This window comes from Neolamprologus multifasciatus, chromosome 9 (genome assembly GCF_963576455.1).
Source record: "Neolamprologus multifasciatus chromosome 9, fNeoMul1.2, whole genome shotgun sequence".
Taxonomy (NCBI): domain Eukaryota; kingdom Metazoa; phylum Chordata; class Actinopteri; order Cichliformes; family Cichlidae; genus Neolamprologus; species Neolamprologus multifasciatus.
The window spans coordinates 30864449-30889509 of NC_140447.1; the positions used below are offsets into that span (position 1 = coordinate 30864449).

At 41.6% G+C, this 25061-nt stretch overlaps 1 protein-coding gene across 2 annotated transcripts in view; it reads left to right on the forward strand.

The window, feature by feature from the left end:
* Nucleotides 1-4299: 4299 nt before the first annotated feature.
* The window catches only part of LOC146511872 (uncharacterized), a 69544-nt gene continuing 48782 nt past the window's right edge, over nt 4300-25061 (forward strand). The window contains exons 1-3 of one of the 2 annotated variants that reach the window (XM_085171715.1): nt 4300-5579; nt 18213-18288; nt 19496-20260. In XM_085171715.1, the coding sequence (XP_085027841.1) occupies nt 18271-18288; nt 19496-20260 (783 nt within the window). In that variant the 5' untranslated portion in view covers nt 4300-5579; nt 18213-18270. The remainder of the gene's footprint in view (nt 5580-18212; nt 18289-19495; nt 20261-25061) is intronic. The other variant, XM_085171714.1, reaches the window with a different exon arrangement.

The window sequence follows — 25061 nt, forward strand, 5'->3', positions numbered from 1 at the left end:
GGGCCAAATTAGTCTGAACAGAATATCCCAGACTTCTTCTTTGTGTCCGGGGGTGGGCGTCCGGGTACACACCGGCTCACTCCTTGGCGGCTGCTTATCGGGGCCTGGAGCCTGGGGCTCGCTTGGGCCACTTCGGAGGTGGGGTGCCCCCGGCCTCTCGGCCTGGGGCTCGGTCACTCAGGCACAGCTGGCTGCCGGCGGAGCTCACGGGCACGTCACTGCAGCCCCCCCTGGCTTCTGCTCCGTGGCTGCTGGGTGACCCCTCATCTGGGACCCTCCTCAGCTCTTTCTGGGACGGTGGCACGGCTGCCCCTCTGTTGGTCTTCCTTGGTCTCTTGTGTTCTGGGGGCCTCTGGATGTCTGGAGTTTTGATCTCCTCCATACCTGCTTCATGCCCTGGAGGACGGGGCAGTGGCCCCCCACACCCTCTAGCAGATCATTACATGAGGGAACCTTTTAAGAAAACAAGCGCGTCCATGCTCACAGGTGTACACACGGGTGATCACACACACAAACTACACCCTTTTTGGCTCCTACCTCAATGCACACTGTGCTGTCGATCTTACGTGCTGCACAATAATGTTTAATATTTAGTATTTACTGTCATATTCCCATATATCATTGTGATGTGGTTTATTGTATTACTCTCGTTTTCTTCTTTTTGTTTTCTTTTTTCTTTCTCAACAGGTGATCCAGGTGATCGATATATGTATTTTTTTTTTTTCTGCTTATTCTGTTGGTTTTTGTTTTTTGCCCTTCTCCCCCGTCCCTCTTCTCAACTGTTTTTCTTTCCCTCTTTCTTTCTCCCTTTTCTTTCCCCCAGTCAAGTCTGTCCCGTATTCAGCAAGTGAAAATAAAATAAAGAATAAAAGGTGAATCAAATGGACCATTACGGCAAAGCTGGGATGGTCAATTTGGTAAAGAAAATCCGTTGGGCATCTTTCTTCGCCTTTAGACAATAATTCTGATGGCAAAAGAGCCAAACGGGACAGGCAGAAAAAAAAAGAAGAAAAAAAAAAAAAAAAAAAAAAAGAATATCCCAGACTTATATAGAAAGTACAAAATTACAGGCTGAGAATTGTGTCACATGGGTCACATGGGTTACACTATTTCACATAGTGTAACCCATGTGAAATACAGGGCTGCAAAATCCCTTTTTTTTTTTTTTTTTTTTTTTAAATCTAAGGCTATAGCCTGTTATTGTCAGAAGGGGGTGCTGTAATGCAGTTTTGTGTTCTGACAACCGTGCGTCTAGTGCGCAGGAAGCATTACCTGTCTCTTCCTGTGAGATCTTCCCTCTCTGATGGCAGTCAAGTGTGTGTCAGTGCTCACCGAAAAGTATCTTGGTATGCAATGCTGCAACCTGGTTAGTGAGACCAGATTGTTTTACGTATAAATGCTAATAAGCTACTCTTTTATTAGGCCCCGAACTCTGACCACAAAGGGAATAACGTCTGTCCAGTTATTTGTGTTGGAATATCCCGGTGAGTCACATGCCGTTTGTTCATCAAATTTGGTGTGTTGTTTTACTTTTCTTGTTATTCTTAACAGTGTGTTATAAGTGTTGAATGCTTTGAGCTAAAGGTGTTTTACTGCCGATGCTAGATGCAATGCTAGCTGCTAATAGCTGTTAGCTACCCTACCCCCACGAAGCCATATTCCGATCGGGGAGGTATTCAGATAGAAGCACTAGCTCTGTTTATATTAGAATGGTTAAGTCTTAATAGAAATGAGCATATTTCAAGTTCATTAGTACTTGCATTGTGAATTAAGTTACATTTGCTTGTAAGCCTTATGGATGAATGTCACCTTGATTGCGATGACTATTTACATTACTGTTTAAGCTGCTGATGTTCTTTATTGTGATATAATTGTAATAAAATAGTTGATACTGGTACAAACAAGTTTCTGTAACTCTTGTAACTTGGTAAAGCTAAATGGAATGCCATTTGTTATTAATACATTTGGAAAAGAAGTTAATGAGCTCATGTTAAGAACACAAGATGGAAAAATTCATTGTTCTGCACTGTTTGTGTAGATTGTTTTGTGTGTTTTTTTTTGTGTGTTTTTTTTTTTTTTAACTACTAGAAAGGATTCTGGAGAACCACTGACGGCGAGAACAGCCCAAATGAGATCCTGGATGATCATGAAATGGTGTGGCCAGCCATGCGATTGGATTGTGGGATTTGCCTGAGAAACTGATTCAAGCATCCCTGTATTTCAGACAAGCCCTAACCCAGATAATAGGGTTTTCACACTGACAATTCCCCTACAGTACACCTGTTTGGGTTTCAACGACTTCAAAGGACAATTCAGACTGGACAATTCAAACTTCACAACGGGAACACTTCCATCCGTTTTATTCATTCAGAAGTTCTGATACAATTCAGTATAAGTCTTTCATACGACTGTCTTTATTTTATTTTGTTCTGCTTTATATCTATTCACCTTTAAAATGCACTATTAGTGTGCAGTTTGGTTTATTGTGTTGTATATGTTTATGAATGGTACTGAGGCAATAAAGGTCTCAGTTATTCATTTCCAAGCCAATTCCTTTTGTGAGTCTCCAAAACAAAACCACCTTCTGAACCTAGTAAGATGTCTAGGGTCTCTATTTGAAGTGAAAGTGTACTGGTCCTGAGTAGAGGTGCTACACAAATATGGCGTGCCAGCCAGGAGGTTTAATTCCTTTTATTTTTGGAAGTTTAGCAACTGGTGATTTCATGACTTTTGGGTCAAATCATTAAACTTGTCCATGACATTCTGGGTTGGAGTAATAAGACAACATGGATGTAATCCAAACTGAAGGTGTCAAAGTACCTAACTCTGTCCTAGTAGGAGGGTTAACAGGTGATGAGGTTGACAATGAGGTTATTGATTACTTAGGGTAGTTTGGTTCTATTGGAAGAGTAATTAAAATAACTAGCACAGAGGCACATTTTAAAAACACAGCCATTGTGGAGTTCCAATCAGGTGAACCAGTCCAGTTCCTTAAGGATAGCTTACCTTGCAAAAGACAAAGCCGTAACCCAAGTGTTGTCCATCATATCCAGCTTCTGTCTGGCTGTATGCTGCAGACAGGGGTTCGTGTTTAACCCATTCTTACCTAACTAAACTAAAAGGTCTTGGCGAACTGAGTGGTGCAGTTTTTGAGGTTTTGTTAGATGAGCTGGCCAAAATGAAGAAGTCCACTGAGAGTAACCCCACAGTTGGACCAAATGTATCAGTGCCTAGTCAAAATCCGCAGTTCACTAGTGACACAGACTGAGATGAACCAACCATCATTGAGGATCAAAGTCCTGTTAAGTTGGGCAGTGGTTCAACCCACTCGCCTGAGCATGGCTCTCACTCATCCTCTCCAAGTGTAGAGGTAACTACCTCACACAGAAACACCACTATCTAATTCAATTCAATTCAATTTTATTTATATAGCGCCAAATAAACAACAAAAGTCGCCTCAAGGCGCTTCATAGATACAGAGAAAAACCCAACAATCATATGACCCCCTATGAGCAAGCACTTTGGCGACAGTGGGAAGGAAAAACTCCCTTTTAACAGGAAGAAACCTCCGGCAGAACCAGGCTCAGGGAGGGGCGGGGCCATCTGCTGCGACCGGTTGGGGTGAGAGAAGGAAGACAGGATAAAAGACATGCTGTGGAAGAGAGACAGAGGTTAATAACGGATATGATTCAATGCAGAGAGGTCTGTTAACACATAGTGAGTGAGAAAGGTGACTGGAAAGGAAAAACTCAATGCATCATGGGAATCCCCCGGCAGCCTACGTCTATTGCAGCATAACTAAGGGAGGATTCAGGGTCACCTGGTCCAGCCCTAACTATATGCTTTAGCATCTATAATTGACTAAGACAGGACTCTCCTCCAAACACTCTAAACCCAGGCACAATGTACATTCCAAATTCCTTTAATTTTAAATTTGTTTATATTGTCTATTCTGTAAAATAGTCAGATGTCTATTCATATTAATGTACAGAATTCACCTGCTTGCTGCTACTACTGCACATTCACCCAATGTATATACTATATATATATATATATATAATGTTCTTCCTCTACCCGCTTCCCCCCCCCCTTTTTGCACATGTCGAGGAACGTGTCAGGCTACATTTCACTGTGTGTTATACTTGTATAACTATGCATGTGACAAATAAAGAACCTTGAACCTTGAACATACCCCATGTGGTTAAAATGTGCTGCTGAGTCACGTAACTGCACAACAATAAATCACAGCAGAGCAGGAAGAAGAGGGCGGAAGCTTGAATGAATACCCTGAGTGTATTCATGTGTTCACGGATGGTGCTAAAAGTCCAGATACTGCAAGTACAGGGTTTGGAATAGCAGTTCCATTGAAAAATATTGAAATAAACAGATGCACTTCGGATGGACTGGCAGTGTACACGGTTGAAATGGTAGCAATTTTGGTAGCATTGAAATGGGTAGAGTGTTCAAAAATCAGGCAGGTGGTAGTATGTTCTGACTCGGCAGCTGTTCTTTCAAGTCTACAATCATTTTGTTCGAAGACAAGGCAGGGCATGCTGTATACTATTCTGGAGACTATAAGCAGAATAAGGTGTTGTGGTGGCCATATTCACTTTCTTTGGGTGCCAGCTCATGTAGGAATCAGTGGAAATGAAAAGGTGGATAGGTTGGCAAAAAGAGCGTTGACTAAAAATAGGACTGAGATGTAAATTACAAGCAGCGGATCTGAAGCAAAAGGTATTGTTTGGAGGCAGGTTGTTCAGGAGTGACAGAAGCGGTGGGATTCAGGGAGTAAGGGCAGGCAGTTGTATCATCTTAAGAAGGTGGTGGCAGAGAGTAGGTTGTATAGGGGTAATAGGAGAGAAGAGGTGGTCATTACCAGGCTTAGACTGGGACATTGTGCGTTAAATAAAACACTACAGATGATAGGAGAACATGAGACGGGGCTTTGTGGAGTGTGCCAGGAGGAGGTGGAGACAGTAGAGCATGTAATACTGCGGTGTAAGGGTTATGATGTGCAGAGGAAAGTTCTGCAGACTAGATTGAAGGAGCGGGGAATTGGGGAATTTAATCTGAAGAGTGTGTTGGAGGGTAGTAGGGCACAGGTGAGGGAACTGGTGGGGTTTCTGAAGGATATAGGTGTTTATGAAAGAGTGTAGGTTTTTTTTTCTTCTCTTGGATACAAATTGTAACTCACTGTCTGACCCATACTCCGGAACAGTAGGAGGCGGTAATGCTCCTTTACGTTGGTTGCCAACCGCCGTTAAACACAAAGAAGAAGAAGAGAAGAGGGCGGAGCAAAGTGTGTGTACGGGAGAGGAGTCGAGCAGAGAGAGCTGCTTTGTCATGAAACGGGAGTAAAGCAGTGAACTTAGAGGAGAGAAACAAACTAAAGTATCGATCATATACCACTACCAACGTTTGGATCGATATCTGCATCGATCTGCCCACCCTTGTCTCCTGGATTGCAGCTGAGATCAGCGTGAACCACGTGGGTCTCTGCTCCCTGATCTGTTTCCTGTGTTTGGAAAGAGTTCCAGCTTCATCACGGAGTTTCTCTCGGTTTGTGGGCTCATCTAAAGGTAAGCACCGAGCTAACTTTACTGTGAGTTCAGTTCATGTTGAGTTTAGCTCCTGAATGAGGTCTTCTGCTGCTCTCCTCGGTGTCTGTTCACAGTTTATTGTGAACACGTTGGGAGAAGAGTGAGAGAGTGTTTGGAGAAAAACACCAACTAATCATTAGCTCAGCATGCTGGGAGAAGTTGGAGCAGAAAAGTCTTTTCATTGTCCCTGCAGCTGTTTTTCTGCCTGCACCAAACCTCTACAGCCTCATTTCTATTTGAAGTGATAACAGGAAATGGATGAGAGCGATCTGCTGCAGTATCAGGGTCACAATAAACTTTATTGTCCAGCTGCTGTGGATGAACACGTTGTTTTTGTAGATCTGGGGTTTATAATAGCAGCAATATTAATAAGGACAGCTCTGTCTTAACATAGTGAGTCCCTTTATTGGCAGGCCACAACACAAAACACCAGAGGGTGCTGCATTACCAATTAATTAGTCCCTACCATAACACCCCTCCCCTGAGTATTCAATTCAGTTATATTTATATTTTATTTATATAGCACCAAATCCTCAAGGCGACTGTTGTTATGATTTGGCTTCTAGGATATCTTCTTTCCGTAGTTTGGTTACTTGGTGGTATATGAGACTTGGGTGGGTGGGGGATTGGTCTCAATGAGATAATATCGTGGAGAATTGCGCTCTGCTATATATTGTCCCGTTTTCTTTCATGTCCCAGATCCAAACTTGATCTCCTGGTTATAGTCCAGTGAGGTCTTGTGCTCTGTCTGTTGTTGAACCATTTCCACTGTTTCTATCTCTCCTCTCTCTCTTTTTTCTTTTTTTATGTCTCTCAGCATAGTGATGTTTATCCTGCCTGGTTTGAGGCAGGATGGAAGTATAGGGGCTGTGGTACGAAGTTTCCTCCCCATTAGAATCTCTGCAGGGCTATGTCCATTGGCAAGTGGTGTGGTGCAATATGCCATGATGGTGAGAGATGGGTCTGCTTTCTGTAGAAGGCTTTTTACTGTTCTCTTTCAGTCTCATCATTTCTCTGAGGGAATCTCAGGCTGGAAGCGGTGTGGGCAAAGCCCCACTCTAGAGCAAACGTTGGAAAGAGTTCTGAGGAGAATTGTGGGCCATTATCTGACTTTAGTTATGTTGGTATGCTGTGGCGTGCAAATACAGACTTAAAGTGTTCAATCACTGCTGCTGATGTGTTAGAAGACAGCTCAGGTATTTCTGTGTATCTTGAGAAATAGTCCACTACAACCAAATACTGGCTGTTACTCCAGTCAAAAAGATTTTGCAGTAGAGTTGGACATGTTTTATTGTTTCATCTCTGTGTTGCTGCTGTCTTATTTGTTGTTGTCTGTCCTCTATTTCAGGAAGGCCTGATGTGCATACAAGTCCATTTCATCTCTTAATGTCGTGTTAGAAACCGCTCTTTCTGGCGCTCTGGGCAGCACGTCTGCAGTTGCTGTGTGTATGACATGTGAGATGGTGAAAGAGAACCTCATTAATCTCATTCTCAGTCTTTGTACTCGTGGCGGTAGTTCATCTAAGTTCTTGGAGACTAAAAGTAGCTCTAAAGGCTTGTGATCTGTCACAACATGAAACTTGATGCTGATGAGAAAATCACTTGCACGCCCAGGTTATGGCTAATAGGGCTGCCAAAAATGATTATTTTGATAGTCGACTAGATTATTTTTGTGATAATCACGTCATGCATCCGTTGGATGGAAAATGAACTGCTATTTGCACCAGCATGCATCTGCTCTTATATAACTATCATTAGCTTATAGTGTTTAAGGTATGTGCTAACCAAAAATAAAGACAAGATGACAGTTTATTAAACTTTTAATGAAATTTGCAGATTGCCTCTGTGGAGTTCAATAACCTCAGCCTCCTGCTTCTTGCTATCTAAAAAATAGCAGGACACTGAAGTAAATTCTACCATCTCACCCTTCTGTTTAACCAGTTTTCTGTTTGACGTTTATTCAGCTGTGTGAAAACTGTAACTTTAATCTCAGCCAAACCGATTTACCAAACCGTAACATTTTTAAGATATCCAAGTGACTTACAGTGGCTTGCAAAAGTATTCGGCCCCTTGAACTTTCCCACATTTTGTCACATCACAGCCACAAACATGAATCAATTTTATTGGAATTCCACGTGAAAGAATAAATACAAAGTGGTGAACACGTGAGAAGTGGAACGAAAATCATACATGATTCCAAGCATTTTTTACAAATACATAACTGAAAAGTGGGGTGTGCCCCCTTTGGTCTGAGTGCAGTCAGTTGCCCATAGACATTGCCTGATGAGTGCTAATGACTAAATAGAGGGCACCTGTGTGTGATCTAATGTCAGTACAAATACAGCTGTTCTGTGACGGCCTCAGAAGTTGTCTAAGAGAATATTGGGAGCAACAAGACCATGAAATCCGAAGAACACACCAGACAGGTCAGGGATAAAGTTATTAAGAAATTTAAAGCAGGCTTCCCGAGCCGTTTATTAGCATACCGTCTTAAACAGAAAGAAAGTATGAACCATATCCCAGGCATACAACAATCAGAAGGGGTTATTTCAACTTCTGTTAGACTTATAAATGTTGGATTTAGGGCCTTTTACAATAATCTTTATTCTACACGAGGTAGTTTAGATGAACAGAAATTCGAAGCATTCTTTACTGATTTAAACCTGCCACAGCTTTCTACTACTGACCAGCAGATTATAGATGCTCCAATTACAGTGGAGGAGATTACCCATGCAATTAACAGTATGCCACTTAATAAAGCTCCAGGATTAGACGGGTTACCATTGGATTTCTATAGAGCATTTGAGGATATGTTAAGTCCCCTGTTGCTCGATGTTTATAATGAGGCGTTTAAAGTAGGCTCATTACCTCAGTCAATGCACTCTGGACTTATAACATTTATTCCTAAAACTGGGAAAGACCCTTTAGACCCAAGTGGTTGAGCCCCATATCTTTGCTGAATTCTGACCAAAAAATCTTGTCAAGGGTCTTAGCGGGTCGATTAAAAGTAGTAATGGCGAAAAAATTATGTATATGATTCAGTATATCCAACAGCGGCCTTATCGCTGGATGCTGCTAAAGCTTTTGATTGTGTTGAGTGGGATTATTTGTTTAAGACAGACCTTCCCAAAGTGTGGGGCCCGCCCCCTAGGGGGTCGCAGAGCCATTGCAGGGGGAGCGCGGTATGAAAAGGGGAAAAAAAACAATGCTTGTACACTGCTAGCACGGGGCGCCCACACAAACGCAAAGCAGGAGATGAAGCATCGCTGAACATGTTTCCAAACCAACTTCATTCCAAGCCAAAAACTAGAAAATGTGCAGGTGAAGCATATCTTCCCTATGGTTTCACCTGCACAAGTGCCGAGGTAGGTCTCCCCTGCAGAATTAGTTTTCCCTTCGTCGGGAGCACGCGCTGGGCTCTCCAAATCATTTTTCTTGTAAAACAAAGGGGGGCCCAGCAAACAAAAGTTTGGGAACCACTGGTTTAAGACAACAGAAAAGTTTGGTTTTGGTGACAGTTTTATTAGGTGGATAAAGATATTATATGATTCACCTTCAGTGCGAGTATTGACAAATGCGCTCATATCAGATCTATTCCTTTTACAGAGATCCACAAGACAGGGTTGTCCCCTTAGCCCCGGGCTTTTTGTAATTGCTATAGAACCTTTGGCACAAAAACAGAAATAGTGTAAATATATTTGGAATTTTGTTGGTTAATAGTCAACATAAGCTTCTATTATATGCAGATGATATGTTGTTACTTATGACCCAGTCTGGGAAGTCAATTCCAGCCCTATTAGAATGTATAGAAAGCTTTACGCTGCTTTCAGGGTATCGCGTCAACTGGGATGAATCAGAGGCAATGCCTATGTCAGGACACTGCCCTCATACTTTATTTAAACAGTGGGAGTTTGGGTGGTCTGTGAATGGTTTGATGTATTTGGGGATACAAATTACCTCAGATTACACGAAGATGGTTCGAGCAAATATGGAGCCAATGTTTGAAAGAATAAAAATGGAATTTGGTAGATGGTCCAGAATACGTCTCACAATATGTGGTAAAATGAGTTGTATTAAGATGATGACTGCACCCATGATCTTTTATATTTTATCCAATATTCCATTACACATTCCAGATAAGTATTTCAAAAATCTAGATTTTTTGATTCGGCAGTTTCTTTGGGGTAGCTCACCACATCGTTTAAGTATTAAGAAACTTCAAGCGAGTACAAAACAAGGAGGTTTTTCATTGCCTAATTTCCAATGGTATTATTGGGTGATGAATGTGAAACAACTTAGAGCTTGGTTACCTACTGCACCAGTTAAACCCATCTGGTCCCATATAGAGACGGACGTTAATGGCGGCATTTCTCCTTGGAGGGAGCTGTTTGATACCAGTCATAAACTTACCCATCCTATAATTGCAAATGCGAAGACATTGTGGTGTAAATTACATAGGGTGGGTCGCTGGGACTTTATTAAATCTCCTTCGGCAACCTTATGGGGGAATAAAATAATTTTAATTGGAGGGACATTGGTTGACTGGTTACAGTGGTGTAAGGCAGGCATCCTTAATGTATCAGATTTATTTGATGGTGGGACTAAATGTTTTTTAAGCTTTGATAAAATTGTGGAGTTGTATAAGTTGCAGCGTAATCAATTCTGGAGATATGTCCAAATACATAGTTCATTATCAAAGTGGTTGGGAACCTGTCCTGTCCTGTGGGCAGCCCTGTGGAAGTCCTGCTCTCAAGACCTCTTGAGATTTACCTCTACCTCTAAGATTACCTCTAAGATTTATCATGTATTGCAAGAACGGTCGGCTGACCCTCTCCTTAAAGTTAAGGGCTACTGGGCCCAGGACGTGGCATTGGACCTATCTTCAGTTGAATGGGATTCATGTTTTCAAAATATTAATACTAGTTATAAAGAAACAGGCAGAAGATTTATTCAACTTAAAATAATCCATAGGTGGCATCGAACACCGCAACAATTGTATAAATGGAACCTGGCCTCTACGGACGAATGTTGGAGATGTGATGGTCAAAATGCTTCGATTTTACATATCTTATGGAGCTGTTCAGGACTTCGGAATTGGTGGGAAAATATAATGGAGGTAATTTTCAGTGTTTTGAAAAGGAGATTTGGTATCTCACAAAAACTGTCCATACTTGGCATTTTCCAGTTATACAAAAAGATTTGTCAAGTCAAGTCAAGTTTATTTATAAAGCACATTTAAAAACAACCAAGGCTGACCAAAGTGCTGTACAATAAAATACAAATATAAAATACAATAAAACACAAGTACATAAAACACCTCACTGATAAAACAATAAGTTAATACAGTAAGTTAAACCTTGCTAAAAGCCAATGAGAAGAGGTGAGTTTTAAGAGCAGTTTTAAAAGTTCCTAGGCTTGTGGAGAATCTGATGTGAGGAGGTAAACTGTTCCACAGTCTGGGTGCAGCCACAGCAAAAGCCCTCTCTCCCCTAGTCTTTAATCTGTACCTGGGAACATCTAAAAGCATCAGGTCTGCTGACCTCAAAGATCTCCTGGGGCGGTAAATGCTAAGAAGCTCTGCCAGGTAAGGAGGTGTAGTACCGTTAAGAACCTTAAAAACCAGCAGTAAAATTTTAAAATCAATCCTAAAAGCAACTGGGAGCCAGTGGAGAGAGCAGAGGACCGGAGTGATGTGGTCTCTCTTTTTGGAACCGGTCAGCATGCGAGCAGCAGCGTTCTGCACCAGTTGGAGGCGATGCAGACAGGAACGATCTAAACCAGCATAAAGGGAGTTACAGTAGTCCAGCCGTGATGTAATAAAAGCATGGACCACCCTTTCTAGATCGTTCCTGCACAGGTAGGACTTGACTTTAGCTAAAATCCGTAGATGATAAAGATCCCTTGACTACGGAGCTGATTTGTTTATCAAATTTAAAAGCACTGTCAAAAGTAACACAGAGGCTCTTAATGGAGGAAGTACATTTGGAAGTTAGGGGTCCCATAAAATCAAAGGAAAGGTTGGGGTCTTTAGGAAGCCCAAACACAATGACTCCAGTTTTACTTTCATTTAGATGTAGGAAGTTAAGAGCCATCCAAGTCTTAATGTCAGACAGACAGGAGAATAACGGCTGCAAAGAGTCCTTACAGTCTAACCTCAGAGGGAGGTAGATCTGAATGTCATCAGCAAAGGTGTGGAAGGACACATTATGTTTGCGCAGCACATCGCCCAGAGGGAGCAAATACAGAGTAAACAGCAGGGGGCCTAGAGTGGACCCCTGAGGTACACCACAAGTTAAAGGAGCTCTGGGAGATGACAGTTCACCGAGGTGGACAGAAAAACTCCTGTTATCCAGGTAGGACTGGAAAAACTTTAAGACAGTACCTTTCAAACAGACACAGTGTTCTAGGCGGGATAACAGTATGTTGTGATCAACAGTGTCGAAGGCTGCTGTCAGGTCTAAGGTTACTAGGACAGCAGCACAACCAGAGTCTACAGTTAAAAGCAAATCATTAAAAACTCTCAGTAAGGCGGTTTCAGTGCTGTGACGAGCTCTAAAACCAGACTGAAACTTCTCATAGAGACTGTTGTTGTCTAAAAATGACTGGAGCTGCCTGAGGACAACTCGCTCCAGTACTTTGGACAGAAAGGGCAGATTGGAGATGGGCCTATAGTTAGAGAGTATAGATGGGTCCAGGTTAGGCTTTTTGAGGAGAGGTTGAACAACAGCATGCTTAAAAAATGTTGGGAAACAACCAGAGCTGAGACAGGCATTGATCAGCACCAGAAGGACAGGTCCAACTGAGTCCAGGACCTGCTTCAGAAGACGAGAGGGGATAGCGTCAGTGGAACAGTTGGTAGACTTGACCTTGCAGACTGTTTCATGCAGCTGAGAAAGAGAAATTAGCTCAAACTGGTTAAAGGCAGATTGGCACGAGGGAGAAACACAGGGATTGAAAGGTGGAGGTGGAATGACAGACTGCAGGGAGGAAATCTTATTAACAAAAAAATATAAAAAAGTCATTGCAGAGGGTGGCAGAAGGTATGAGGCAAGTGGACGTATGAGGATCAACAATGGAGTTTAAAACACGAAACAGAGTCTGAGGTTTATGGACATTACTGCTGACCAGGTTAGATATGTAGGAGGACTTAGCCTCTTTAGCAGCTTTCTGATAAGTTAAAAGAGAGTCTCTCAGGATATTGAAGGAGATTTGCAGCTTGTCCTTTTTCCACTTTCTCTCAGCACACCTGCAGGAGCGCCTGAGAGCACGAACAGAGTCTGTAATCCAGGGTTCAGTGTGAGCTTTGGGACGGAGTGATTTTAGGGGAGCGATGGAGTCCAGAATAGAAGTGCATGTTGAGTTAAAAAGAGCAGTTAAATCTTCTGCACACAGGGAGTCAATCCAGTCCACCGTGGAGAGCTCAGAGTTGTTGAAAGCAGCAGAGAACTGGGATGGTACATGAGTATTGATGATCCGGTGGCGGCGTGAAGGAGCTTTAACTGCAGCAACAGAACATTGTGCAGTGGCAGAAAACAGAACAGGAAGGTGATCAGAGATACACGCACTCTCAAGATTTGGCCAAAATGCAAAACACTATGTGTGGCGGAAAACTAACACTGCACATCACTCTGAACACACCATCCCCACTGTCAAATATGGTGAGGCAGCATCATGCTCTGGGGGTGCTTCTCTTTAGCAAGGACAGGGAAGCTGGTCAGAGTTGATGGGAAAATGGATGGAGCCAAATACAGAGCAATCTTGAAAGAAAACCTCTTGGAGTCTGCAAAAGACTTGAGACTGGGGCGGAGCTTCACCTTCCAGCAGGGCAACCACCCTATACATAAAGCCAGGGCAACAATGAAATGGTTTAAAACAAAACCTATCCATGTGTTAGGATGGCCCAGTCAAAGTCCAGATCTAAATCCAATCGAGAATCTGTGGCAAGATCTGAAAACAGCTGTTCAAAAACGTTGTCCATCTAATCTGACTGAGCTGGAGCTGTTTTGCAAAGAAGAATGGGCAAGAATTTCTGTCTCTAGATGTGCAAAGCTGGTAGAGACATACCCTAAAAGACTGGCAGCTGTAATTGCAGCAAAAGGTGGTTCTACCAAGTATTGACTCAGGGGGCTGAATAATTACGCACACCCCAATTTGCAGTTATTTATTTGTGAAAAAAAAAATGTTTGGAATCATGTATGATTTTCGTTCCACTTCTCACATGTACACCACTTTGTGTTGGCCTTTCACGTGGAATTCCAATAAAATTGATTCATGTTTGTGGCTGTAAGGTGACAAAATGTGGAAAAGTTCAAGGGGCCAAATACTTGTGCAAGCAAAACTGGTGATCACACTGATAATGTGGTCCCATTCAGCAAAATGGGCCAAAAAATTGCATAAAAAGCTTAATATCTCAAAGAATAAAAGTTTTGTGCAAAAGATATAGCAGGCATTAGCAGAAGGAGCAGAACAGTTTAAAGTTTGAATGGTGAAAATCAGATGAAAACTGAGGGAGTAGTTAACCAGCAAATGTCTGAGCAACCAGAATAAGGTAGAACTAGAAAAGTTGCATTTCCTGCGAAAATGCAGTGTGAATGCCGTGTAGTGGAATCTGAAAACAGCAGAAGAAGGAGAAACCGCTGAGAAAACACTGCGTAGAAGCTGATGTCTTTTCTGAAAGCTGCTGCATTCCTCACGGCATTCACACAATTAAAACTAAGTAGCTGCCACCATAGTTGAAAACTGGAATTGGCTGAGCCCCGCTATGAATTCTGGGATAGGTTGGTCACGAAGAATACACCTGACCCATCCTTCAAATCTGGGGAAATGAAGCACGCATTTGTCGACTGCATTTGGAGAAGTCTTCTAGTTTGGACAGCCTTTGTCGCATCACTGTAACGTTATCACCTACGATACAGGAAACTGCTTCTTCTTCTTTGGTGTTTAACGGCAGCTGGGATCCTTGTAGACGCAGTGCTGCCATCTTCTGTTTCAGTCCGTTAGTACACTCTTAAATCCTACTACGTATTCCTGTGTCTTTCAGGATCTTACAAAGCTTCAAAAGATGCGTCAACTATTAAATTAGTCGTCTGCAAATTTAATAGTCAAAGTAATCATGACTAGTTGACAAATCCTGGCAGTCCTAATGGCTAATGCTTCCTTCTCTATTTGAGTATATCTTTGTTGTGTGGGGGTTGATGCTTTTGAAGTGAAGGTCACTACCATGGTTGTGTCTTCCTCTTGTTTCTGAAGTAGCACTGCTCCCAGTCCATAGGAGGATGCTTAAGGCTGATACTGTTGTTTGTGCTTTGGGACTGTAAACTGCCAAGTACTCAGTTCTGACTTAATGCTGTCAAACACTGTTTGTTGAGCCTCACTCCAACAGCACTTTTTTGCTACTGAGTAGTTCTCTCAATAGCTGTGTTTTTTCTGCTTGGTGGGGAAACATTGACTTGATGATTAACCATTCTCAGGAATGGTCTCGCTCCACTTACATCAGTGGGTGCCTCCATGTTGCTGACCATGTTCACTTTTTCTGGGTCTGCTTTGACGCTTGTACTGTCAATGATCTGTCCAAGCAACTTGATTAAGGTTTTTGCAAAGTCTCATTTCTCACTTTTCAATGTCACACCTGCTTTTGTGAACCACACAAGGACTGCGACTAGTCTCTTGTCGTGCTGGGCCTGTGTGTCCAAAATGTCATCCATTTAGCAGACAACTTCGTCCAGCCCCTCCAAGACCTGAGACATTCATTTTTGAAAATGCTCAGGAGCTGAAGATAAGCTGAAACAGAGTCTATTGAAACAATACCTTCCAAATGGCGTGATGAAGGTTGTGAAAAGAGCTGACTGTTTGGACAAAGGTATTTTCCACAATTCTGAGTTAGCATCGAGTTTTGAGAAGAACTTTGCGCCTTCTAGCTGTCCTAGGGTGTGCTATACTGATTGCAACATCTGTCTTTCTCTTTTCACAGAATTGCTACGTTTGGTCAAGTCAATACACACACTTCTTCTCTGTTTGGTTTGGGTACTGGAAAGATTCCTGCACAGTAGACTACTCCACTCTGGAGATTACCCCTAACTCTTCTATACAAGCTAGCTCCTTTTTGATTTTAGGCAGTAGGGAAATGGGACCCTTCTTGGGGTCAACAGGTAAATGGCTTAGCATCTGCTTTAAGCTCAATTTTGTATTCCCCCTCCATTTGTCCTAAACAACTAAGTAGCTCCAGAAACTGCTGCTTTACCGCCTCTGCTGAAGTGAGTGACACTGCTTCTACTCTGTCCACTAACCCAAGCTCTACACTTGTTGGGCAGCTAAATAACCCTTGTGTCAGGTCTGCTACTACATACACAGTATTGTAGTGTTGCCCGGAGTACTCAGGTTAGCTGTAAATTTCTCTGTAACTGCTAACTGCTTTTATATTGTTAACTTTTTTTTAGTCATCCATGCATCCTCAGTTCTATCAGATGCTACTGAGCTACTTCCCTCTCTTCAACGTCACCACCTGCTGCCCATATTTCTCCCAGTGCCCCCGACCTGCACACTCTTGCATAGTGACCTTTCTTTTTACACTGATTGCAGACTACCTCTTTGGCTGGGCACAGCTTTTTGCTGTGAGGTGTTGTCTTTCCACATCGATTGCATTGCCTTGTGTCATGTTTCATGTTTCTCTCTGTGTTTTGTGGCACAGTCTTTTCTGGTTTGAAATGTTTTATCTTTGCTAATGATGTCCACGTTGCAAGGATTCTCCTGCTTGAAGTTGTTTTTAAGAAGATCCTGGTGCTTCTTAACAAGCTCACTTTGAGGAATCCCTATCACTACTTTTTCTAACATGAGCTCTGCATCCACTTGCAGTTCCTTCGAGAGCCTCTTGTCTCTCATTCCGACAGCGAGTCTGTCAATTATCATTTCACTGTACAGCGCCCCGTAGTCACAATACTCCGCCAAGGCATATAGAGATGTAATAAACCGATCTGCCTTTTCTCCCACTTCTTGCTGCCTTCGGTTGAACTTTTCACGTTTAAAAGATAATGTTTCTTCTGACTACAAAGTGTGCCTTAAGTTTGTTTTTGAGCGTGTGGTACTCACTCACCTCCTTTTCGGTCAGGTTCATTGAAGTGATCATGTCTTCAGCTTCATAGCCCAATGAATATATTAGAGAACCAGGGCTGGCCATTATTCTAACTCACCCTGGTGTGTGATGCTGTGCAGCTGTCCTCACAGAAGCGGATGTCACAGGACATCACAGCATCTCTATAATAATCCAAATTGTTGGTAACAATCCTGAAAACCTCCCAGTCGGTGCAGTCCAGACACACCCGCAGATTCTCCACAGCCTCATCAGTCCACTGCTTCAGTGTCTTCACAAAAGCTTTAGAGAGTTTCAGTTTGTGCCTGTTTGCAGGGATCAAGTGAACCTTGACATGGTCCGAGAATCTTGATGTAGTGTCAGATAGGGCTGCCACAAACGATTATTTTGATAGTCGACTAATCAGATCATCATCCATTGGACGTAAAACGTGCAGCTTATTGCACCAGCAGCATCTGCTCTTATATAACTATCATTAGCTTACAGCTTTAAGTGTTTAAGGTATGTGCTAACTAAAAATAAAGACAAGATGATAGTTTATTAAATTTGTTTCGGTGAAGTTTAATAAACTCCTTGCTATCTAAAATATAACAGGACACCGGAGTATATTCTCGAGCATCTCACACTTCTGATAATCAGCTGTCTGCTTGATGTTTATTCAACTGTGTAAAAACTATAACTTTAATCTCAGCCAAACCGATTTACTCAGGAACAAATAAAATACTAAAAAAGCCAAACAATAACATTTTTAAGTTAAGTGACTTATATATCATGTTTAACCTGAGTAGCGAAAGACGGCGGTGGGTTTGAAAATGATTTGCCAGGAGTCCGGTGTTCTCACGGCTCTAATGAGCCTAGCCCCCGGCTAGCTATTGAAAATATGTGGTGTCTTGATAAACTGAGCAGATATTTGAGGTTTACACAGCTACATTCTCGCCTGAAAATATGTTAAACGTTTATTTTGTGACCCAGAAAGAATAATAAGAGTAATATTAAAACTAACTAGCTGCCGCCATTGTTGGAAACTGAGCTGGGCTGCGCTATGAATTCTGGGACAGAGCTACTTCTTCTTCTTCGGGGTTTAACGGCAGCTGGCATCCTTGTACATGCAGTGCTGCCATCTTCTGTTTCAGTCCGTTATTACACTCTTAAATCCTACTACTTATTCCTGCGTCTTTTGTGATCTTACAAAGCTTCAAACGACTCATCGACGATTTTGATGGTCGACGTAATCGTGACTAGTCGACTAATCGTGGCAACCCTAGTGTCAGATGATGACCCTCTTACTATCAGCTCACCTTCAGTTTTTCAAAGTTTTTATCCAGTTTGTTTAATAAAATCTATGAGGTTCAAATGAAGCACCAAACTAAAGTTATTCAGTCAGTGGAGGTTCAGTAGTGCAGTTTCTCACCACTGTTGTTAACTGGAGGCTGACACACTGACTGAAGACATTTAGTTTAGAGCTTTCCATCACAGCTTCTTTTTGTCAAGGATGAAATACATATAAATATATTTTTTTGTTCCAGCTGATCATCAGGAGGAGACGAGCCATTTAGACTCAGCTCAGCCACTACAGAGGAAACAATGACTTCAAACCAAAAGGTGAGCAAAAATATCTCTGCTATTGAAACTGTGTGCACGTCACAACTCTCATTGTAGCTCATAATTGTAATGTGATACTATCACTAGAAGGTGGTGGTAACCAGTGTTGGTCAAGTTACTTGAAAAAAGTAATCAGTAACTAATTACTGATTAGTAATCCCGTTACTTTACTGATTACTTATTTTCAAAAGTAATTAATTACTTAGTTACTTAGTTACTTTTTAACAACACGATTTACAACCTGAATAGGTGATAAAACGATAGATCTTTCAGCCCAATTCTACTTTTTCTGCATAATCCATCATACAAAATGTAATCAAATGGAAAAGTCTCTTTTTAAAACTTGTTTTATTAGTTTAAATCTTTTAACTTTATGCATCAAGCGAATATTTAATTATCTGCAACATTCTCTGACTGGAAGAAATTAGTTTAACATTTAAACCTATTTTCTGCACATTCCAGCATATAAATTTTTTTTTGTGTGTGTGTGTTTACACTCAGTCTTTCAAATAGATGCAAGTAAAACAAAGCAGAAAATAAATAAAGTCAAAGACTCAGTGGTCCTGTTACTCTATTTTCACCTGTAAAGCAGGAGTGGGGTAGGCGGAGGTTTACCCTGGTGCAGGTGTGCCGCAGTGGTCAGTGGAAGAATCCACCAGTTTCTCTGTGAACTTCCCATTACTTCGTAGCTTGCTTGGAAGTTTAGGGGGGGGGGTTTTTCGCTGTAAAAAGAAGTTTTCTTCCCACGCACAATGGATGCTAATGTTTTTGTCACTTTTTATGGAATCAAACTCAAAGTAAGGTCAGTACTTCCACGCTTTAAACGCTGCACGCTCATACTCTCTCTGCACTCGATATATGATCCATTGTTGATCTGCACACAGCTGTTGTCACGAACGTCGCACTTGCTTACGTCACTGTCATGAAACATTCTGGCAAACAAAATCACAGTTTTAGTAATGCAGTAACGCAGTGTTCCTACGGGAAAGTAACGGTAATCTAATTACCGTTTTTGCAATAGTAATCCCTTACTTTACTCGTTACTTGAAAAAGGTAATCGGATTACAGTAACGCGTTACTGCCCATCTCTGGTGGATATCACACCTACAATGTGTTTGTTGACATCTTTGATTCCACTAATGGAGTTTCAGTTTGTTCCACGACTGCATTTCACTCACTGCCTCTGTTTGTGTCTCTGTCACTGCAGGACCAACATGGAGCGAGAAGTCAGCGCTCTCAGGAGGACGATAAACCTCACAGAGGAAAGGGAGAGAAAAAATACAGCTGTGATGAGTGTGGGAAGGATTTTGCCTGTTCTAAACACTTGAAAACACACCAACTCGTCCACAGTGAAGTTAAAACATACAACTGTGACTTGTGTGGAAGATCTTTTACTGATCCTGGAAACTTAAAAACACACCAACTCATCCACAGTGAAGTTAAAACATACAACTGTGACTTGTGTGGAAAATCTTTTACCCAGACTGGAAGCTTAAAAACACACCAACTCGTCCACAGTGGAGTTAAAGCATACACCTGTGACTTGTGTGGGAAATCTTTTACCCGACGTGGAAACTTAAAAAGTCACCAGCTTGTCCACAGTGGAGTTAAACCGTACCCCTGTGATCAGTGTGGTAAAACTTTTGCTCGCAGTAGCCAGTTACAGTGTCATCAGGTTACCCACTCTGGAATTAAGGCGTACAGCTGTGACATTTGTGGAAAAACTTTCAGTCGTGTAGAGACCCAAAAGAAACACCTACGGATTCACACTGGACATGATGTTTGGTGCTGTGATCAGTGTGGCAAACTGTTTACAACAGATGCACGGTTACAAGACCACAAGTTTACCCACACTGTGGGGAGACCTTATAAATGTGACCTGTGTGAGAAGACTTTTAAAGCTCCACGTTACCTGAAAGACCACCAACAGATCCACACCAGAAAGAAACTCTGCAAGTGCAGTTACTGTGAGGTATGTATTTATATTTTTGTCTTCTAATTTAAGACTGACTGTTTGGATCAACTCTGCTCATTAAATTATGTTCGCATGTAGTAATTCTACTGGACTCAATGGCATCTACTGGAATTTTGAAAACGTCAGTAAAGAACATAATAAGTCTTCAAACTAAAAACAATGATTACTGTAACTTTGCATCCATATTTGAGGATTTACAGTTGCACTTGTTCTGATTCATTATTTAAATTATTTGTAATTTTCAAATCTCAACAGGACATAAAAACTTTATGCCAGGGGTGTCAAACTCATTTTAGTTCAGGGGCCACATGGAGAAAAGTCTATTCTCAAGTGGGTCGGACTGGTAAAATCATTGTATATATAACTTAAAAACAACAACTTCAGATTCTTTTCTTTGTTTTAATATGATCAACATAAAAATAAAGCTAGTGTCTGTGGACAGTATGTTCAAAATAGTACAGGCACAACATAGCTATTAATCATAAAACATCTCAAGTTATTTGAAAATTCTGAGGACAAAGATCACACAAGCACACAGTGCCTCAGTGATTCACAGAACTGTTTCACAGATCACAGAACTATATCAGGGTGTCTCATGCAGCACTTTCAGTGGGGTTGCATAGTTTATTTGACTCCTGATACCTGGCATTTTTTAGCTTTCACCAGCTCATCAATATCAGGCTTCACATCCTGAGCAGCAGCTAACTTCAGGATGTGATTCAAGTGCCTATGCGTGAGCCTTGAGCGCAGTTTTGTTTTGTTTATGCTCATTACAGAGAAAACTTGCTCACAAAGATACGTGGTTCCGAACATGCACAACAGTTTTGCAGCGAGGGCTGTCAAGTTGGGGTAACCTGGCAAGAGATTCTGATAGAATGTGTTCAAGCCAGCTGCGGCAAACTTGCCCTTCAAATCCGAGTCACACTGCAAGTCTATTATTTCAAGTTGGATCCTGGCGGGCAGATCAAAGGGATTCACGGTGAACGGCGAGCAAAAAACTTTGAAGTCTTTCTCCAGTTCACCAAAAATCTGAAATCGTTGCTCAAAGTCTAGTAACAGTCCCGTTATTTTATCTTTAAACCGCTTCATATCTGCCACACTTTGTGAGCTGCATCACCACCAGCGAGCTGCATCTCCCACAATAACAGCTTCAACTTGAAAGAACGTATGCTGTCATAATACTGCGTGACAACTTGCAGCTGTTTGTTCAAGTTATTCAGGTGCTCTGTAACATCCACCATAAATGCAAGGTGCTGCATCCATTCTGCGGAATGAAATTCTAACACTGTTTTGCTCTTTTCTTCCATAAACTGTTGAATTTCTCCTCGTAAATCAAAGAAACGCCTCAGCACAGCACCTCGGCTCAACCATCTCACCTCAGTGTGGTATGGCAGGCCATAGATGTGGTCTTTCTCTCTGAGAAGACTGTCAAACTGACGGTGATTGAGGCTTCTGGATCGGATGAAATTAACAGTTTGGATGACCACCTTCATGGCGTTATCCATTTTCAGTGACTTGCAACTGGTGCAAAATACAGTGAAAAGTCCAAAAATCACGCCCTCCATTTGCAGACTGCACTTTATCTCTGAACGTTTTTACAACGCCTGCTTTCTTCCCGATCATTGAGGGCGCACCATCTGTAGCCAGCCTGACAGCGCGGGACCAGTCCACTCCGACGCTGTCCAGCGCGACGACGAGTGCGGTGAAAATATCAGCTGCGGTCGTTGTATCTGTCATCGGTACCAACTCCACGAACTCCTCGGTGACGGTCAATGTGTCATGAACTCCGCGGATGAAAATTGCCGGTTGTGCAACATCTGTAATGTCCGTGCCTTCATCAATTGCAACTGAAAACACAATAAATGACTTTACTTTTTGCTTCAACTGTCTGTCCAAATCCGCTGAAAGATCAGAAATCCTGTCGGCAACTGTGTTTCTTGTCAGGCTGATATTTGCAAAGGCCTGGCGCTTTTCAGGGCACACAATCTCCGATGCCTTCATCATACATGTTTTTACAAATTCACCCTCACTAAATGGTTTTGAAGCTAGTGCAATTTCGTTAGCAATGAGGTAGCTAGCTTTCACTGCAGCATCACTGATGTCTCGGCTGTAAGTAAACACAGACGGCTGTTTCTTCAGACCCGCCAACAGTTCATTCACCTTCTCTCTTCTCCGCTGTCCTTGAAAGTTGTCATATTTGTCGGCATGAAGACTCACATAGTGGCGACAGAGGTTATATTCTTTTAGCACTGCAACATACTGGGAACACACCAAACATACAGCTTTCCCATTCACTTCTGTGAATAAATAGGAGGATGACCATTTTTCTTGGAGCACTCTGCATCCACTTTTCTCTTTTTTGACAGAGACATATTGGGCCAATGAGGGTGCCAAAGCACATCAGGTTTAAATTTCGCGGGCAAAGTAGCTTACAATTGCTATTGCGCCATCCAATGGACACAATTGGAACAGCAGTTTCTTTATTGACAAATTGCTGCTCATTTTTATACTTTATAAAATCATCTCACGGGCCGGATTAAACCCGTTGGTGGGCCTGATCCGGCCCGGGGGCCGTACGTTTGACACCCCTGCTTTATGCACAGCACGGGTGTCCAAACTTTTTGTAAAAAGGGCCAAATTTTATAAAGTGAAGATGCACGGGGGCCAGTGGTTGCTTTTGACATTTTTTTTCATAACAATGTTACATGTAAAGACGGGGTGGGCCATTTATATGGATACACCGTAATAACATGGGAATGGTTGGTGATATTAAAGTCCTGTTTGTGGCACATTAGTATATATGAGGGGGTAAACTCATCAAGATGGGAGGTGACCATAGTGGCTATTTAGAAGTCGGCCATCTTGGTTGCAACTTTTTCAATAGGAAGAGGGCAATGTGACACATCAAACTTATTGGTAATGTCTTGTGACATTACCAATAAGTTTGCCATAGAAAAACTATGGTGCTTGGTTTAAACGTAACTTTATTCTTTAATGCCTTACTTTTAATAGTCTATAGGTTTTACTTACATTTCCTCAAAGTATGGTGAGCCTCTGTTTGCAGACAGAGTACCAGTGCTTGTTGCTGTTCCTCTACATCAAAGACAGTTATTGTAGCCCAGTAAGCTGAGTGTTATAATGTAAACTGAAGAAATGTAATTGGACATTGGCAGAGATGCTCTTTATTTCAGGCAACGTTCAGGATAATAAAGTTGAAGGAATTCCCTGACTTACACTGTCTTTGTATCTTTGCAGGGCGACACAGATGGATCCAGTTCTCAACCCTGTCGTCACTGTGGTGGTGGGAAAGACTTTCGATGTGACCTTTGTGGAAATACTTTCACTCAGCAACGAAACCTAAAAATACATCAACGTAGACACACTGGAGACAAAATGAACTACTGCAAAGAATGTGGGAAAGGCTTCCCCTCGTTAGGTGATTTAAAAAAACATGAACTCTTCCACAGTGGGGTTAAAAAGCACATCTGCGACCAATGTGGGTCATCCTTCACCACTGCAAGTGAGCTTAAATGTCATAAACGAGTCCACACAGGAGAGAAACCATACAAGTGCAGACACTGCGACAGAAGCTTCTCTCGTGCAAATACTCGTAATGATCATGAATGTACACACATTGAAGGAAACTTCAGCTGTGACCAGTGTGACAAGAGCTTCAAGAATCTCAGTTCATACTCCAAACACAAACGATCCCATGTTTCAAAGAAACTCTTTCACTGTTACCAATGTGCAAAAACGTACACTTCATTATCTGCTCTGTGCAAACATCAGCGTCATCATGAAATCACTTCCATCTCTGGATCACAATGAATCTGAAGATCCTCTTCTGACTTAAACTTAAAATCCTTGAGATATGGCTCCACAGAGTTCAGCTGGAATCTGCTGTAAAAAGTGTCAGCTGATGTCAGACTTGGATCTGATGGCGTAGCTCTGATTTCTGGACCTGCAGTGAGTAATCCTGAATGTTTAATTTGGCAAGGTGTAAGTAAAGATATGCACATCAATTTTCTTTCTTTTAATTTTGCATAAATAAGATAACCTTTATTAGTCAGACGCGTGGGAAATTTTATTGCTCTAAAATGTTATCCCTCTTACATTCAAAAAATTTTCCTTCAGGAAACAATAGTGTTTAGCAGTAGTACTTGTAATATAAATCTATAGAAATATATTTTACATCCAGTTACTATAACAGCAAAAGTTCAAACTTCATGTTTAAAGAAGAAGACTGCAATAATCTAATAAGTTCAATATTTTTCTAGTTTTATATTTTCATTGTTTTTAAAGTCTTTATTTCTATTTTACTGTTTAAAATTCTGTTTGAATCTGAATTGGCTTTGGCTGCATTTCAATGCAATAATTTATAAAGAAATTTATAACACAAGGTGGAGCAGTGAGTCTATTTATGCTTTATTTAATCAAGCAAAGAACACATTCATATATACAGTGTTGGCCTGCAGAGGGTAAAGTATTTTTAGAAAATTTGGATAAAGCATCAAAGAACTGTTAGAGATGAAAGTTCTCAGAGGACTCTGTTGTTGTTTGTCAGCTCAGGGCTTATTTCTAATTGGTTCTTTAATTGTTTAGTGTGAGGGACATGAGTGATGTCTCTGTCAGCAAAAAAACTGCAAAACTGACTGTGATAAAGATGCTAAAGAAAACCTTTTTCAGTAGTCAAATGAATAAATCAGTTTCTATATTCTTATTGTGCAGCGTGGAGTTTTTTCTTCTTCTTTTTGTTTTTTCTTGAAGGATAAAGGTTACTCTTTCAACTTTGGTAAAT